The following is a 17226-nucleotide window of genomic DNA, read 5'->3' on the forward strand; positions in this document are numbered from 1 at the left end:
AAAATACATAAAATAAAATTATAAAAAAATAAAATCTAGAAGTCTGAAAGTTTAAAATAGCTTAATAGACAAATAATAATAGCCTAGATAATCTAAATAAAAAAAAATACAAAATATAATATATAATATATAAATAAAAATTTAATAAAATAAATAAATAAAAACAAACAATAATAAGTTTATGATAATAATTTTAAATTTAAAAACATTGTTATAAAAGATGCCCTGACATTATCATTTATATTTACCGTGTTTTTTAATGATAAAAATATCTACATATTAAATAAATAAAACGAAACTAAATTGAAATATTATAATGTATAGTTGTATCGTCTTTTTGTTTATATCATATAATAAAGAAGAAGGGAACTATATAATGTTTCACGTGCTTTATGCGCATGCGCGCTGAAGTGCGCGTGACATGTCCTTCAAAATGCTACAACTGTGGAGTTGAGAAGAAAATAAATGAACAGTTTAATCGAAACCATGCACTTTCCTCAGTGCGTGTTGAACCAATAAAGTAAGTCAAGTCGTTTAGTTTATTAGGCTAAAAAAGAAACGAGTGACGCTAAATGAAATAAATTGCTTGTAACTGTATTTATTTCCGCTAGCATGCTTGCTAAATGAGCTGAGTATGCACAGTACATTACTGTCAGATATGTTCCGACACGGTTTTAGAAGATGCATTATTTGCATGTCTATTAACGGTCTGAATAAAACTCGATAACTCATGGAATGACAGCGTAATTCCCAGGAAAAGCAACAGCAGCCTTTAAACCACAGGAGATCAGGAACATGATGTAACGTTACTCGTGAACCAAACAGCTAGATTACAAAATCCATCTACGATTTGATCTTACAGGGTGTACAGCTAATTTCAACATTGTTTAAATGTAATTTGTTGTTCATATAAAGCAATAAATATTTGTTTCTTAATTCTGAGGTCATGTCCTGTAATAAAGCAAAATAAACACAGCATCTTCTTGTGTTTTTGTGTGCAGGAATGCTGTAGAAACTCGTCCATTATGCTGAGTCGCCTTCAGGAGCTCAAGAAGGAAGAGGAGACTCTTCTAAAAATAAAAGTCATGCTGCAAGATCAGCTTAACAGGCTTAAGGTAAGAACAATCGTATCTAAAAAAAAAATAATTGTGGTCTCAGTGCATAAAACTGATCCCTGTATCTATGTTCATCAGTTTGAGGAAGGAACCCTGAGGTCAATGATAAATGCTCAGACCGAAGAAAGCCCAAATGAAGCCCCTGCCCCTGAGGTAAATAAAAAACACCAAATAAACCATTCTGTACTGCTGATTGACATTAAAGGATTAGTACACTCAATAATATTTTAGAATAATAAAAGTGATAGTAAGTATCATAATATTTTGTGCTCCTATTTTCTTTTTACCTATTATTATTATTATTATTATTATTTCATGAAACACTAGGCAGAATTTCTAAGTGTGCCTTTCATACAACAAATGTGAATAGTGATATATATATATTGCAAAACTCCATAATGGAAAAAAGCATCAAAAATTCACATTTGTGGTCAATCCCTTTAAACTCGCTGCATCTTTATTGGTCACATGACACAATCAGGTCAGAACAACAGGAGATTAAATTATGATAAAGATTTCAGACTTACTGTACACTACCATTCAAGACTTTGGGATCAGTGTTTATATATATATATATATATATATATATATGAAAGAAATTAATTCTTTTATTCAGTAAGGACACAATCAATTGAGCAAAAGTGACAGTAAAGACATTTATAATGTTAGAAAAGATTTATATTTCAAATAAATGCTATTCTTTTGAACTTCTATTCATCAACGAATCTTTAAAAAACGTATGATGGTTTCCACAAAAAACACCCTTAATCAGCATATTAGGATCATGTGACACCGAAGACTAGAATAATGGCTGCTGAAAATTCACCTTTGCCATCACAGGAATAAATTACATTTTAAAATAGAAAAGTTATTTTAAATGGCAATAATATTTCACAGTATTACTGTTTTTACTGTATTTTTAATGAATTACTTTTTACTTTACTTTTGTCATTTAGCAGACGCTTTTGTCCAAAGCGACTTACAAATAAGAAAAAGTAACTAAAACTAAAAAGTTACAACTCTATAAATACTATCTACCCACATATTTAAGAAAATAAAGAAATTAAATAAAATTAACACATGCATATAACAACAACATTTCAATAATAAACATATCAATGAAAAAATTAAATAAAAAGCTACTACTATCCCTTGCCGGTGTCCCTGCCCGGTGGAGTCGCACGGTAGAGTCGATGGTCTTTACACTCTTTGGTCTTCACACTAGGAGGGCTTCACACGACGACTGCCGCGACCGCTGCCGCGGTATAATAACCTTTATTATACCAATCCAACAAATGATCATTTCAATTCAGCTGGACCCACTTTCCTGTTTATCAACTACAAATGGCCAAGCAAGTGCACACACTGACAAGATACACGATACAGTACGAGACCAAACGCGATTTCAGCAACTCTCATCCCAGTAAACAAAATAAGCGTTTCCTAGCAACGGCAAATACGCTAAACACTGAGACAAGTAAATACACTTACGAGCTGATTTTAAACTTCCGCTGATAGACTGCTTCTCTTAAAGACCACTTCCATTACACTGCCTTCTGCTGGCGCTTGAACCCACTTTCCTGTTTATCAACTACAAATGGCCAAGCAAGTGCACACACTGACAAGATACACGATACAGTACGAGACCAAACGCGATTTCAGCAACTCTCATCCCAGTAAACAAAATAAGCGTTTCCTAGCAACGGCAACGCTAATTAATAGCGGAATTAAATTAAGCCTGCCTGAGCATAAGAGACTTTCTTCAAAATTAATAAAGCTATTCTTTTAAAAACAATGGTCTTTTTTCCACACCCAGGTAAGATGTGTCTCTTGACAAATGGCAAATTATGAAATTTATATTTTGTTGTGCACAGGTGGAAGTCAACTTGGATGATGAGACTGAGATCAACCAGACCAAACTATTATTAGGTGCTCAAACAGACTATGACATGGAAGAAGAAGAAGAGGATGAGGAAGAGGATGATGATGCAGATGACGACCTCGATATGGTGCTAGAAGATGAGGAAGACGAAGATGACTACTGACTGTGCCTGCAAAGACGGCATTATCATTTACTCCTGTGTTTAGGTGTGTAGTCTGCACATTTGGCATGCTGATAGAGACTACAACAGTCTCTCTGTCTTAGATTGGTGTTGCTTTAGATAAACTGTTGGTTCACCCATCTATAAAATCCTCCAAAAGTATCTGTAGCACAAATACAACTCCTCCTATTACTGTGCTGTTGGCCAAGCCTGCACTTTATGTATTTTTTAAATACAGATTGCACCAGTTCAATTTCATGGTGTTCACCAAGTAATGCTGTACTATATAGGCTTTATTTAATATTGTATTGTATTGCTTTCAGATTGAATGCATTATGATTATGAAGCTGATGATAAGTATTATGTATGTACATGTTCATGTTGTGAGGTATTCGCAGAGGTATTTTTTCTATTTGGACTGAGTGTGTGGACTAGGTTGTGTATGCATGGGCATGACAATTGTTCTAGCTGAGCCAGTATTCTAACTTTTTTGTACTTCGTGTGCAGCATTGTACAGAGAGTTCCTATGTTTTCTTAAAGAAAAACATCTTTTCTGCAGATTTTGAAGAAGGTGCTCAGCGTAATTGCATTTTAAAACACTTCAACTTAGCACTGTTTCTTTAACAGAGTGAGGCAGGTTGTTTGGTTAGGTGTTTTGGTGTTGCCTTGATGTAAGTGTATGATGTGTGAATGACATTTTTACATTACACTGTAGGTACATGCTAATAAAGGAGAGTATGATGACAGATGCATTTCCTTTGTTGGCCAGTATTATTAATATAATAAATTACAGTTTCTGTGACAACAGACTTCTGCCCCCTCCCAACCACAGCATGAGCCTGCAATGCAATAAAAACACTTCCAACATTCAGTATTTTCCAAAAAGCTGTTAACCGTGTACACTTCACAAAAAGAGGGGCAACTCTGGAGACAAATGAAGCCACAACTTCCCACTTACAGAGAATGGAGAGAGCTGTAATTTTCATCGTAGGTACACCTCAACTGTGACTGAGAGAATATAAAAAATCCAGAAAATCACATTGTATGATTTTTGAATAATTTCCATTTTATTGCATGAAATAAGTATTTGATACAATAGAAAAATAGAACTTAATATTTTGTACAGAAACCTGCGTTTACAACTACAGGGGTCAGACGTTTCCTGTAGTTCTTGACCAGGTTTGCACACACTGCAGCAGGGATTTTGGCCCACTCCTCCATACAGGTCTTCTCCAGATCTTTCAGGTTTTTGGGGCGGTCGCTGGGCAACATGGAGTTTCAGCTCCCTCCATAGATTTTCTATTGGGTTCAGGTCTGGAGACTGGCTAGGCCACTCCAGGACCTTGAAATGCTTCTTACGGAGCCACTCCTTAGTTGGCCTTGCTGTGTGTTTGGGGTCATTGTCATGCTGGAAGACCCAGCCACAACCCATCTTCAATGCTCTTACTGAGGGAAGGAGGTTGTTGCCCAAAATCTCGCGATACATGGCCCCATCCATCCTCCCCTCAATACGGTGCACCTGTCCCCTTTGCAGAAAATATATATATATATATATATATATTCTGTCTCACAGTTGATGTGTACCTACGATGAAAATGACAGATCTCTCCATTCTTTGTAAGTGGGAAAACTTGAAAAATCGGCAGTGTATCAAATGCTTATTTGCCCCACTGTATATCCTGTAAATCCTCCCATATATTGTGCAAAATGTTAATATTAATATTTTATATATATATATATATATATATATATATATATATATTTATATATTAGAAAGTAAGGTTTCTTGTCAAACATTTTTTAATCAGTAATTCAATTCTAACAATGTACTACACTTCACAAAAAGAGCAGGGTCTGGAGCAAAATGATGCCACAACAGTAGATAAATTATATAGATAATATTGTAATAACTTTAAGAATGTTTAATATTTTTAAAGTGCAAAATAGATTCTAGAAATATTTGTTTTAGAAATAATTATATATATATACAGTATATATATATGTGTGTGTGTGTGTGTGTGTCTTAGTGCAAAATAAATGTGAAAATATTTAATGTTTATTTATATATATTTTTTAATTTAATAATACTGTTTTATATAGAAAGCAAGCATGCTTGTGGATACATCACTTTTTTTTACATATGTAATTCAACTTAATGTACTACACTTCAGAGCAAGGTATGGAGAAAATAAATATTCATTTTCTACATTTTAAAAATATTTTTATCTGTACATTTTTAACTAATAATACTATTTTATATAGAAAGCAAGGTTTGTGGATACATCACAGTTTTTTACAAATGTAATTAATGTTTTTTATTTCCTCCATTAATTGCTGGTGGTGGTGGTGATGGCGCAGTGGATAAGACACATGCCTTTGGTGTGAGAGACCAGGGTTCGAATCCACTGTGAGAGACCAATGTGTCCCTGAGCAAGACAGTTAACCCCCTAGTTAACCCCTAGTTGCTCCAGAGGCGTGCGACCTCTGACATAGCAATTGTAAGTCACTTTGGATAAAAAGTGTCAGCTAAATGAATAAATGTAAATGTAATGTAAACTCCATAACAGAAGAGTCAGAGTAAGACCTGAAACCTGTTGTATAATATTTGGGTCAGTTTATCCCACCATATGCGGTCACTGTTGTAGTAAACACAAGCGTATCAGCCTCTCCAACATGAACTTTGCTTACAGAGTGAAACCCTTGTTTGTGGGAGATCTGTCTACCATTGCAAAATGTGATCACAGTCCACCTCCCTTCAATAGGGAGGCTTTTGGGTCTACAGTGGGGTCATGAGACCACCTTTAATACAACACAGCGCTTTGCCACCCAAGCTGAACAGTAACGGACTCTGTATGACAATCTTCAAACTTCAAAACTGGATGTGATATCAAGGTGTGGGATAGTTTTCATCGATTTTAAAGGCATTTCCATGTGGAATCAATGCAGATTCTGAGACCGGTATGTTCCAATGAAGAGTACGAGCATGAAAACTGTCATTCATTGGTCAATGGTAATTCATTAATTGCATTGTGTTTAGTAACAGCGTTGAATGATGTGTAGTGAAAGGGTAACTACCTCTCAGATCAGGAGAGTGTGGTGCTGATGAGAGTCACTGAGCTGGAGCTGAGATCTGGAATATGATGCTGTGGTGCTGATGAGAGTCACTGAGCTGGAGCTGAGATCTGGAATATGATGCTGTCACACTGTGTTGGACGAGCGTGTCATGTGCTTGTGCTGGTGTTGTGTCTGTCTGCGGCTGAGGACTTCGATTGGTCAGCAAACAACCACGACTCCTTCTATTATGGCACTTTTCCAAATGGTATGATCCTACCATTACCAAATGGATTCCTTTCTCAGACATTATGGCCTTTGTGAAATTAATTGATCTGCATGGATATCAATGATGAAAGTTAAATACATTAACTGACACGTATTATCTACCGTTTCACTTCATTTGTCAGGATTTTCGTGGGGCGCCGGCAGTTCAGCCTATCAAACAGAAGGAGCCTGGGACAAAGATGGGAAAGGACTGAGCATCTGGGATGTGTTCACTCATAAGAAGGGAAAGACGTTCTTGAATGATACTGGAGACTCTTCATGTGAGGGATACTACAAAATCAAGGTGACCATGCTGGTTTTTGCTATGACATTGAATATGAAAGGCCCCAGCTGAAATGCAACAACATTTATGCTTCATTTTCTTCTATAGGATGATATTTCATTGATAAAAGAGCTGAATCTGAATCATTATCGGTTTTCCATCTCCTGGCCCAGGATCATGCCAACTGGAATCAGGTGTAAGTATCTGTACTACTGGCTATAGGTAGGATTTTTATATATTCCCAAAATATTTGACCTCCACTTTTGTGTATTTGCAGCTGACCATGTGAATGAGAAAGGAGTGAAGTACTACAATGCTCTTATTGATGAGCTGCTTGAACACAATATCACTCCCATTGTGACCCTTTATCATTGGGACCTGCCACAGGTGTGTATTCCTGCATAAATCCAATAGGTCTACTAAAAGGGATATTTAAAATATTAAATTCTGATTGATTTAATCTCTCTAGAACGTGAATAGTATTTTAATGAATAGATCTTAAACAGCATATTTTATTTGAACTAAAACAAGGCTTTTTATTTTTTTTTACTTTGTTTTGCTCGTTCAGATAAAGCAACGTTGAGTAATAAAATGGACATAAAAAAAAACTTTTGCTAATGTGGCAGCACCTTAAGATAACGAACAGACTATTCGTCTGTCCATCACGGTCTCCTTTTCATTTTCTAAACAAAAAGAGCCAATTCGATTCATTTTATATTTACTTGACCCTCTCAACAATATCTTTCAACAATATCTGTCAAGATTTGACAAGTAAAAAGATGAATACACATGACTTTAATTCATCCACTGTATTGACTGCAGTAATAATGGATTAGTCTGTAACCTTTTCAGGAAGGTTTTATTATTTATCATCGTGTCTGTACATTTGGACAGGTTTTGCAGGAGAAATATGGCGGATGGCAGAACATCAGCATGATTAATTTTTTCAATGACTTTGCCAATCTTTGCTTTGAACGCTATGGGGACCGTGTCAAATACTGGATGACTTTTAATAACCCATGGGTACGCTCACTCTATTCATCTCTAGTTAATAACAGCAAAGAAATGTGTAAAGGATTAGCTTATTAATGCTCATTGTGTGTCAGTCAGTGGCAGTGGAAGGATATGAAACTGGAGAACATGCTCCAGGACTGAAGCTCAGGGGCACTGGGGCCTACAGAGCAGCTCACCACATCATTAAGGTAACACATCACTTCCTTGTACCATGGTATTTCAGAATGGAGTTTTTGTACAATACTGTTTGTGTTGGTTTACTAACAGGCACATGCTAAGGTTTGGCACACTTACGATACTCAGTGGCGAAACAAACAAAGAGGTATGAGCTTATAGCAGTATCTATAAGCTTATTAAAAATCACACCCTCTGAACCCTCTGTCTGCTTTCTTTTCTAGGTATGGTGGGTATTTCACTGTCTGGGGACTGGGGAGAGCCTGTGGACATCACTAACCAGAAGGACATTGAAGCTGCAGAGAGATATGTCCAGTTTTACATAGGCTGGTTTGCTACACCTATCTTTCATGGAGATTATCCTCAAGTGATGAAGGATTTCATAGGTACTGTTGCTAAGTAGATGTTGAATATGTGAGGGTAAGAATGGCACAATCCAGCATATTAATGACAATTTTGTATCCAAGGGAGAAAAAGCGTACAGCAGGGTTTGGGAACGTCTCGCCTTCCCACCTTTTCTTCTCAGGAGAAGAGTTACATCAAAGGCACTTCTGACTTCCTAGGTGTGGGGCACTTCACCACACGCTACATCACCCAAAAGAACTTCCCTTCCAACCGTGGCTCCACCTACTTCTCAGATCGGGATGTAGCAGAGCTGGTCGACCCACGTTGGCCTGATCCTGGTTCGGAGTGGCTCTACTCGGTTCCTTGGGGCTTCCGCCGTCTGCTCAACTTTATAAAGGTGAACAAAGGCTGTCGTTTAAAAGCCACCATTTCACATCATTTCCTCATGCTGATCTTTGATCGTGTTTTATAATATATATTTATTAGTAATGTCTTTGTGACAGTACCATGTCATGAATTGACAACTTTTGACTTATGCTCTTTGACTTTCTAAAGACTCAATATGGGAACCCCATGATCTTCATCACTGAGAACGGGGTCTCAGAGAAGATGATGTGCACAGAACTGTGTGATGACTGGAGGATACAGTATTACAAGGGTTACATCAATGAGATGCTCAAAGGTAATCAGTCCAAAAATGAGTAAAGGGATGGGTCACCCAAAAATGGAAATTTTGTCATCATTTACTCATCCTCATGTTGTTTCAAACTAGTATGACTTCAAAAGATCTTTTGAATAATGTTTAAACAGTTTTTGTCCATATAATGGAAGTCAATGCGGTACAAAACAATAATTCTTCTTTTGTGTTCTACACAAGAAAGTTAGGTTTGGAATGACTTGATGGTGTGTAAATGATGACAGAATCATCACAAATTATACTGTATTTTATTTGTTGTTAACCTGCAGCTATCAGGGATGGAGTGAATGTGAAGGGCTATACCGCTTGGTCCCTTCTGGACAAGTTTGAGTGGGATGAGGGCTATTCAGAGAGGTTCGGCCTTTACTATGTGGACTTCAGGAGCAAAAATAAGCCTCGCTACCCCAAGGCCTCTGTTCAGTTCTACAAACGCATCATTAAGTCTAATGGATTTCCCAATCAGAGAGAGGTACATCTATTTTGTTGAAATGCCCATTATGAATTACTAAAAAAAAAGAATGAAAGATATACAGTAATCACTGAGTCCTAGAGAGATATAAAAGTATACATTATAAAACACAAAATACAATACCTAAAATACTACAAAACTGTGGCGGGAACCAAATCACATACCACACACTCATAGTTAAATAATAAAAGCCATTTTTAAGGAAAGTGCTGTTGGCTCGCAGATTAACATTTTGAATGAACTGATTCTGCTCCAGATTGTTTGACAGCCGTCCTGCGGTACTATTTGGATTAGAGCATCTGTTTTGGTATTGAAACATGCTATTTAGAGAGTCAATGAAATATTTGCAGAGAACATTTCCAATTAAATAGCTGTTTAGGGTGAATACACCAACAACCTCATTTGGTTATCTACCAACAAAACCGTCTTGGAGAACCCCCAAGATTATGATGTAATTACCATATAAATGGTATTTTCCAATTATTTTTCTGTCACTTTATATTGAACAAACTCCAGTTGCCTTGGACACGTTCCAAATGTTTATTTTCAGATGATACAAAACAATATAAACCATTTTATACGTAACTGTTTATATAATCTACGTATTAAAGGTGGTGTAATTAACTGAATTAAACAGACAAGTTAAATACCATATAAAAAGACAGATTATGGAACCGAATCTTGAAAGGAGTGCCCATCTGCGCAAGCCTCTATCTGTAAGAGAACAGTATGAATAAATGAGACAATGACTGTATGCTCTGAATCATCATCATTTGGCAGGTTGAGAACTGGAAAAGGAAAGCTACAGAGACTTGCTCCACCAGCAATCAGCTCCTGGCTGCAGGTCAGTGGATCTTTGATTCGAACTTAGTTGAAAAGCCGGGGCAAACAAGGAAAAATTCCATTTGTTGATCACAGACTAAAAGAAATTATCATGTAGCCTTTAATCAAGAACAAATTCGATGGGAACAAATTCCTCTTGAACAGTACATGAGAACATTCCTTGTCTTCATCTGGATCTCCAATGTTGTATTATGCTAACCTCATTTGTGGTTTGACTAGGTTTCTGCTTAGCCATTAGTGTCCATAGGGACTCGGTATGCTTACCATGAGAACGGATTGACAAAGACTTTTGGGGAGGTCTGAAACAGACCGAGCTGAAACCTCTAACAGGATTTTTCTTCGTTTGCCCCTCCAGCTAGAAGCAAATCCAAGGAAAAGAAAGATCATGTAGAGATGACAAAGGTTTGGCCAGTGCATGATGAAGTTTAGACACTAGGGTACATATAGAAGTAACTTGTTATTTTCTTTTCAGCTTGGAAAACTTCTGACAAAGTCTTTAAAAAACCTCAGAATGATTGTGTGGTGTAGTTGGATAAAAAGAACATTAAGCTGGCTTACTCTGATCTTGGGAAGCTGAAATGTCTGAAGTCTTCAGGGGCCATATTCTACAAGCTTCAGTAAATTGTTAAAATTGCTCCATAGTACATAATATTCTTAATTAAATGTCACCATAAAGAAATAACCAGATCAGCTATTGGAGCACCTTTGATTAAAGGGTCAATGCACCGCAAAGCCTCAATTCATTAGAACAAGCTATAATAGAGTGCAACAGTGCTCACCCACTTTTCATGGCCTTGCTTCTGAAAGTTATGCATCCCATTCATTTTCCTTTCTTTCTTTAAAGAGTTATAGGCTATGAACCAAACCAATCAGCAAAAAATGCTAATTATAACATTACGAACTTGATTTGAACAAAAAAGTATTTGAACATTGGGCAAAAACACAAAGGTACAAGACAGTGTCCTTAATGAGGGAAAGAATTCAAGTTTTTTTGGCATGCTTTGCTTGTTTCAATTCTCTGATTGGAGATTTACAGTCTTGGGTAATGTAGTTTTTCACCAGAAAGGACTAGTTTTAAAAAAGTAAAATAACGTGGCTGATGGCTTCAACAAAATAATATATCATCGTATACCATCAATGAACAAATTTGTAAATTTTGTTTTTTAATGAACAAGTTTTTATACTTGTGAGACTGTTGCACACTATTATTATTATTATAAATGACATGCTATGTTGTCAAGGTTTAATTAGGTGCAATTTCATAAGTCACAATGACATACTGTTTATGGACTGGCGACCAGAAATTCAATCAACATAAACTTGATGAACTGTCTGCCGCTTTGAATAGAGCTTGCTTTGATAATCAGCAAATAATCATCCGATTATCAAGATTTGGAAATCTTGGAATCTTTGGGACTTTAAAATGTTGCTTTTGCTAATACTCTTAATAATATTTTGATGAATCAAACTGAAATAATGTATGTGCTGTGTAATCCTCAAACAAACAGCCAATGCAAGTATAAAAATAAAAGAATGCTTGATGTGAATGGCATACTGCCCTTTTGCTTATAACCCAGTTGACTGTGCCGCTTTATTGTGAGCTTACATAGCGGCCCTCAAAGGGTTAATGTGTCCCACTGCCATCCTAAGATTATTTCTCTCTCTTCATTAGAGGAACAGCGGAATACGGCTGCCAATATTCTAAGGCTTATTCATGGTAAGCCATCACACACACACACACAATAACTAGAAGATAACTATATTAACCCTTTGAGTGCTCCGTAACGCAAAAGCAGTGTGAACCTGGGCTATGCTAATATGTTTGGTCTGATCAACACATTTGTGTATACATTTCAGATCCTTTAACCAGCCACATGGAGATGGTGACCGAGGTTGTGGTTCCCACAGTGTGCACCCTCTGCATTTTGATCAGCGCCGTCTTTCTCATGTTCCTACTCCGCAAACGAAGCTAACTCACTTTTTTTTTTCTTTTTAAAGGAAACAAACTGAATTCGGCCCTTGTTTCTTGGTTAATACTCTTTGCATTGAGAAGGTTAAAGACACTATCCTGAATTTAAATGATATAGGCAAATAGTCATCTGCTTTTGGAAATTATTTTTCTCTAAGTGGACAAAACTTGTCTTAAACACTGTTGAAGCTTAAACTTCTGCAAACTGAAGTGGTTGCATATACACTGCCATTCATAAGTTTGGGGTCTGTAAGTTTTTAAGAAATTTATATTTTTATTCATGCATTAAATCGATCAAAAGTTATAAAGATGTAAAATGCTACAAAAGTTACAAAAAAAATTTATTTCAAATAAATGCTGTTCTTTTGAACTTTCTATTCATCCAAAAAATCCTGGAAAAGTAACACTGTTTCCACAGAAATATTAAGCAGCACAGTTATTTAAAATTGCAATAATATAATTTCACAATACTATTTTTGACTGTATTATCAAATAAATGTAGCACCGGTGAACATGACTCTTTAAAAACCATAAAAAATGACCCCAAACTTTTGAAAAGTATTGTGCATAAGCAAATTAAAACTAGTGCATAAAAAAAATAATAAATATGACATTTGAAATGACATATTCTGTGAGTTCATCTTACCGGTGTTAAGTGAAGCTGATGAGACTACAGCTCACCATGGTCCTGTAGTAAGACATCTTCTCACTTTCTCCATTCACAGACTCATCAAGGGGAACATCTGCATGCATGTGACCAGATCATTTAAAATGTCATGTTTTTTTTCAGTTAACTCAAGACATAAAACTAGAACAGCAAGTGAAAAAAAAAAACAGCTAGTGACTTCACCTAAGTCAAAACTAATGTGGTCTACTAGAGGCTTGTCACTGAGATGCAATGCTGTCTTGACTTCCTTTGACCCCTGTCCACTGGACACCTCCATAGCCCAAGAGAACGGTTGCTCCCTGAGAGAATAACATAAACAAATATTAATTCATGGCTACAAATATCATTATTCTGCTCAATACATCTTACATCAACTGGAAGAATTATACAGAGAGAATATGGCAGCTCATACGAAATGCAGCAAATACTCACTTCTCATAAAAATAGCTAATAAGCGCAGGTTTAATTTGCAGCTGGAAGACATGGTCCTCATCATAGTTGGATGTTTTGTAGTATTGCAAACAGGACCTGATATTAAATATCATGGTTAGAAACATGTAAGATCTAACTACTGAAATTAGTTTTTTCATCTGTTTAATTCTCTTGCTATGCACCATCCCCAATGCAATCAAGAGATCTGCAGTGCTCGCTGAAGGAAAAAACTAAAAGTATTCTCCAAATCATAAATTCCTGTGAAACAAATAGTATGATATATTATTTCTCTACATTCTGAATCACCATTTGATTAATATATAATTTCTGGAACGGGCAGGAAGCTCACTGAGTGAAAAGGAAGAGGCGATCATGAGGAAGACTGAGGAAAGTGCTGCAGGTGCCCAGAATCTCCAGCAGATGGTGCAGTTTCCTCACTCTTATCACCTGCTCCTGCAGGTCCACCTCTGTGTCCAAGTAGTATCTCTAAAAATTACAAATAAAATGTATAAACAACCCCAGTACATGCTAGTATTTATCTAAATCGTAGGGAAAAAAAATTAAAAAGTAAAGTTTTCTACCAAATAGTTGAGAGTTGTGAGTTCCTTTCCTAAAAAGGAATAACGTCAGAATTAAGTCTTCAATCTGCTTCTCAAAGAGCATCTAAAAACTAACATTTTATTTAGGTAATTAACAGATGAAGTGAACTATAAACCAAAAAACAGCTAGATTTGAAATTTGAAAATGTATGTACCAACAAGGTAGTTGATGAAGTCTTTCCTGATCTTGTCCAGGCCGAGCTCTAGCAGCATATTAGCAGGTGTGAGGCCAGTGAGAGGCATGGCGTCTATCTGCTGCTGGTACGACTGCAGGATCAGCTTACTGAGAGTGCTATTGCTGTCTTTGTGGATCTAAGAAAAACAACACCTTTACATCATTTTAAAATATTTATGCTGAAAAAAGGATAAAAATGTTTGATCATGTTTATTCACAATGGTTAACCAAAAGAAAAGTTTTAGTGCATTTAATTAGACATGAAGCTGCACACACCCATGGTTTGATTTTACCAAGTTTCACTGCTTTGACAACAATTTTCAGGCATTCTGTTATGTCTTGATATGAAGTTACACCTATGGGGGGGGGGGGGGGGGGGACAAAAAACATTTGGTTTCAGTAAAGATGTTTTGCTGTATTTCGTGAAAATTCCAAAAAGTAATATTTACTCTTCCTCATCTTCTCCCATAGTTGTTCTGTAAAGTCCAGGTCTCCTCTCTCAATCACCATCGAGCTGAAGGCTGCCATAGCATCTGTCTTAGCTTTTTGTTTCTGTTATAAAAGATCAAATGGATAGTTCACACATAAATTAAATAAAATTGCTATTGTTTACCCATTCATTCATTCCAAATCTGTATGAATCTTTCTTCTTTAGAGGAACACAAACTGAGAAATTTACCTAACAATGTATAATAAAAGTGAATGAAGAATTGTGCTGTTTAATATTATATTATTAAATTTACCTCAGACGCTTTGGCAGTGTGTCCTGGTGCTCCTTGTCCAAAATTCTCAAGCTCTAAAACAAGGGGAGAAACGGCTTCATAAATCAGCAAATTATCTCCCTCAAACTCCCCACGCTACACTTAAAAGCAAAAAATTCAAGGACTGACCATCAGCAGCATTATATCTATTTTAGATTTCTTGCTATGTATACAGCACACAAATGAATCACTACAGCTGCTATACCCTCAATGAGTGCTCTGGTCAGGTCCACTGCAGACTGAGTCTCCATTGGTTCCAACCATTCAGTTTCTCCTGTTCTCAAACCCTCTGCTAGAGCCTAGTCAAATGTTTTAAAACAAAAACAATAAATGCTGATTATTTTTATACACTTATTTATCTAACACACGTACTTAGTCTACATTTCAATTTGCACATAATATACCTGTACATACAAAACTGTCTGTTGTAATATACCTGTACATACAATTGTCAATTTGTATATTAACTAATTATATTAACTAAAATTAAAATGACACCTGAAAATCTAAAAACAAAACACCAAAATATATAAATAACATTAGAATGACACTGTATACGAAACACAATTTATTTCCAACACTTACCAGAAGGAACTCCATCTCTTTATAGGTCTGATACAATGGACTCCTTATGTCTCCAACTGCAACTTTGATATTCTGTAAATAGAAACAAAAACCTAAACAAATCACTTAGTAACCTCAAGAGGCAGTATGATCAAAACTTGGGACTAATTGGAACTAAAGTATCAAAGGCGACTGATGCTGACCAGAGATGCTTTAGAAGACAACAGAGGACACTCCAATACTTTCTCCACATTGTTCCATGTGAGACTCGCTATTACACTGCTCTGGGACTCAAACATCATGCTCTCCTCTTTTAAGGAGCAAAACAGGTTGTACTGCCCATAGCCTTTGGTCGCCACCTGACAAAAAAAAATAATACTCTTAACAGATACCAAATAGTGAGAAACCTATAGGAGCTAAATGACAAAAAATGATTACTGTAGAAGCATGGTGTCTTTTCTCATGCTCTTGTTTAAGCTCATCCAGTGTGATGAAAGAGGTTTCATCTCCTGTTGGACCTGCAGAACATTGGGAAAGGTTTTGTCACTCTTTATTGGTACTTATGCCTTTGAATAATGCATGAGTAACAAATAAGTCCTACTACCTTTGCAACTGACTGTATACAGTTTGACACCACTGGTTTTGTTCCCACTATAGACAGTTTCTACGCCAAGCCAGGCAGTTGCACATGGGTCCAATTTGTCACAACGGACCCACAGAGGGTGTAGAATCCCTGGGGCTTCCACCTGGGGCATGTTGGGGTTTTGAGCCATGGTGTACCAAGACAATAACTGCCTAGTAAAAGAAAGGGAGTAAAAATAATTATTTATTATAATGCACAGCTCTAATAAGGGAAAAATAATTCTTCAATCGTACTATATTGCAACAAGCAGCTTCTTTCACCTTGCTTTCATGACAGAGAGAGGCTGAGGCCCTAGATCTTGCTCCACTTTAAAAAGAGTTTCTTCAACAACACTGGTGTCAGCTGGAGTTTCTGTAGCTTCTGGTTCACACTTTGGTTGCTTTTCATTAAATAAGTTCACATGTTATGTAATGTTTAGTGTAAATAAGAATAGCACACACTATGTATATGAGGAACTTACTGCTTTCTCACAGACAAAGATAGGCTGATTTCCACCGATTATGCCGTGCAAAAGTTCTTCTTTCTCCACCAGTAGTACTGAAATATCATCCTGAAATAAATAAACAAACAAATAACTTGTTTTTCAATACGCATGACTGAACCTCTTTTCTATTAATCTGCACACATTTTAGTTTTACCATATACGTGCAATTCTCTTTATTTTCATCTTGACACAACCTTAAACAAGCAAGAAAAGAAATATAAGATAAACATATGAATTACACATAACCAAAAACATGACAGATATGCCAGTTATTCAAGTTCAGTCAATCGTAATAAAAAAGAAAGGTACAATAACTCACTTCAGAACTTTAACAAATGCGTTGGCGTCCGAAACTATTTTTGATCCCATTCCCTTCGTTTTAAAACAAAATATATATTTAATTACCAAATTATATCCGTTTGAATGAAAAACACAGGATTTGATTACAGCGCGCCTAATGTACGTCACGAGGGTTACGACGCAGGCGTCCTTTTGCCACGCCTATTCTTGTTAAAAAAAATAATATTCAACAAAAAAGTTTTTTTTTATTTTCTTTTTACAATATTATTTTAAAATAAGGTAAAACTAATAAAGTACTAAAAAAATCCAAACATTTCTATGAATATAATATT

The 17226-nt window shown here is 36.1% G+C and overlaps 3 protein-coding genes across 7 annotated transcripts; 2 read left to right on the plus strand and 1 right to left on the minus strand.

Moving 5' to 3' along the window:
* Positions 1-392: 392 nt before the first annotated feature.
* Positions 393-4177, plus strand: LOC306843364 (snRNA-activating protein complex subunit 5-like). 3 transcript variants are annotated; one of them, XM_079374809.1, is made up of 4 exons: positions 393-520; positions 1002-1115; positions 1194-1268; positions 2990-4177. In XM_079374809.1, exons 2-4 carry the CDS (start codon positions 1026-1028, stop codon positions 3158-3160), a joined length of 336 nt encoding a protein of 111 aa, XP_079230935.1. In that variant the 5' UTR covers positions 393-520; positions 1002-1025; the 3' UTR covers positions 3161-4177. The 3 variants fall into 3 exon arrangements, with proteins under 3 accessions (XP_079230935.1, XP_079230936.1, XP_079230937.1); XM_079374810.1 differs by lacking the exon at positions 393-520 and adding an exon at positions 607-800 and having other exon boundaries at positions 2990-4166; XM_079374811.1 differs by lacking the exon at positions 393-520 and adding an exon at positions 615-893 and having other exon boundaries at positions 2990-4166.
* Positions 4178-6346: 2169 nt separating this feature from the next.
* On the plus strand, positions 6347-12273 carry LOC306842928 (lactase-like protein; the record flags this gene model as incomplete). Its single annotated transcript, XM_079374141.1, has 14 exons — positions 6347-6476; positions 6619-6779; positions 6867-6954; positions 7036-7145; positions 7653-7781; positions 7865-7960; positions 8040-8094; positions 8171-8332; positions 8414-8688; positions 8847-8973; positions 9258-9457; positions 10238-10301; positions 11973-12017; positions 12158-12273. The coding sequence occupies 14 exons, from the start codon at positions 6347-6349 to the stop codon at positions 12271-12273; spliced, it is 1758 nt and encodes a 585-aa protein (XP_079230267.1).
* Positions 9976-17065, minus strand: LOC306842927 (protein zwilch homolog). Of its 3 annotated transcripts, none has more exons than XM_079374139.1 (19): positions 16914-17065; positions 16749-16788; positions 16571-16660; positions 16371-16489; positions 16072-16262; positions 15906-15985; positions 15671-15826; positions 15489-15560; positions 15109-15202; positions 14886-14938; positions 14592-14694; positions 14419-14498; positions 14123-14279; positions 13950-13978; positions 13718-13854; positions 13369-13464; positions 13120-13235; positions 12916-13012; positions 9976-10171 (listed from the first exon to the last, which is right to left on the minus strand). In XM_079374139.1, the coding sequence occupies exons 1-18, from the start codon at positions 16961-16963 to the stop codon at positions 12921-12923; spliced, it is 1755 nt and encodes a 584-aa protein (XP_079230265.1). In that variant the 5' UTR covers positions 16964-17065; the 3' UTR covers positions 9976-10171; positions 12916-12920. The 3 variants fall into 3 exon arrangements, 2 of the variants coding, with proteins under 2 accessions (XP_079230265.1, XP_079230266.1); XR_013781795.1 differs by having other exon boundaries at positions 9984-10171; positions 13369-13626; XM_079374140.1 differs by lacking the exon at positions 16749-16788 and having other exon boundaries at positions 16914-17050.
* Positions 17066-17226: the final 161 nt, after the last annotated feature.

This window comes from Barbus barbus (genome assembly GCF_936440315.1).
Source record: "Barbus barbus genome assembly, chromosome: 23".
Classification (NCBI taxonomy): Eukaryota; Metazoa; Chordata; class Actinopteri; order Cypriniformes; family Cyprinidae; genus Barbus; species Barbus barbus.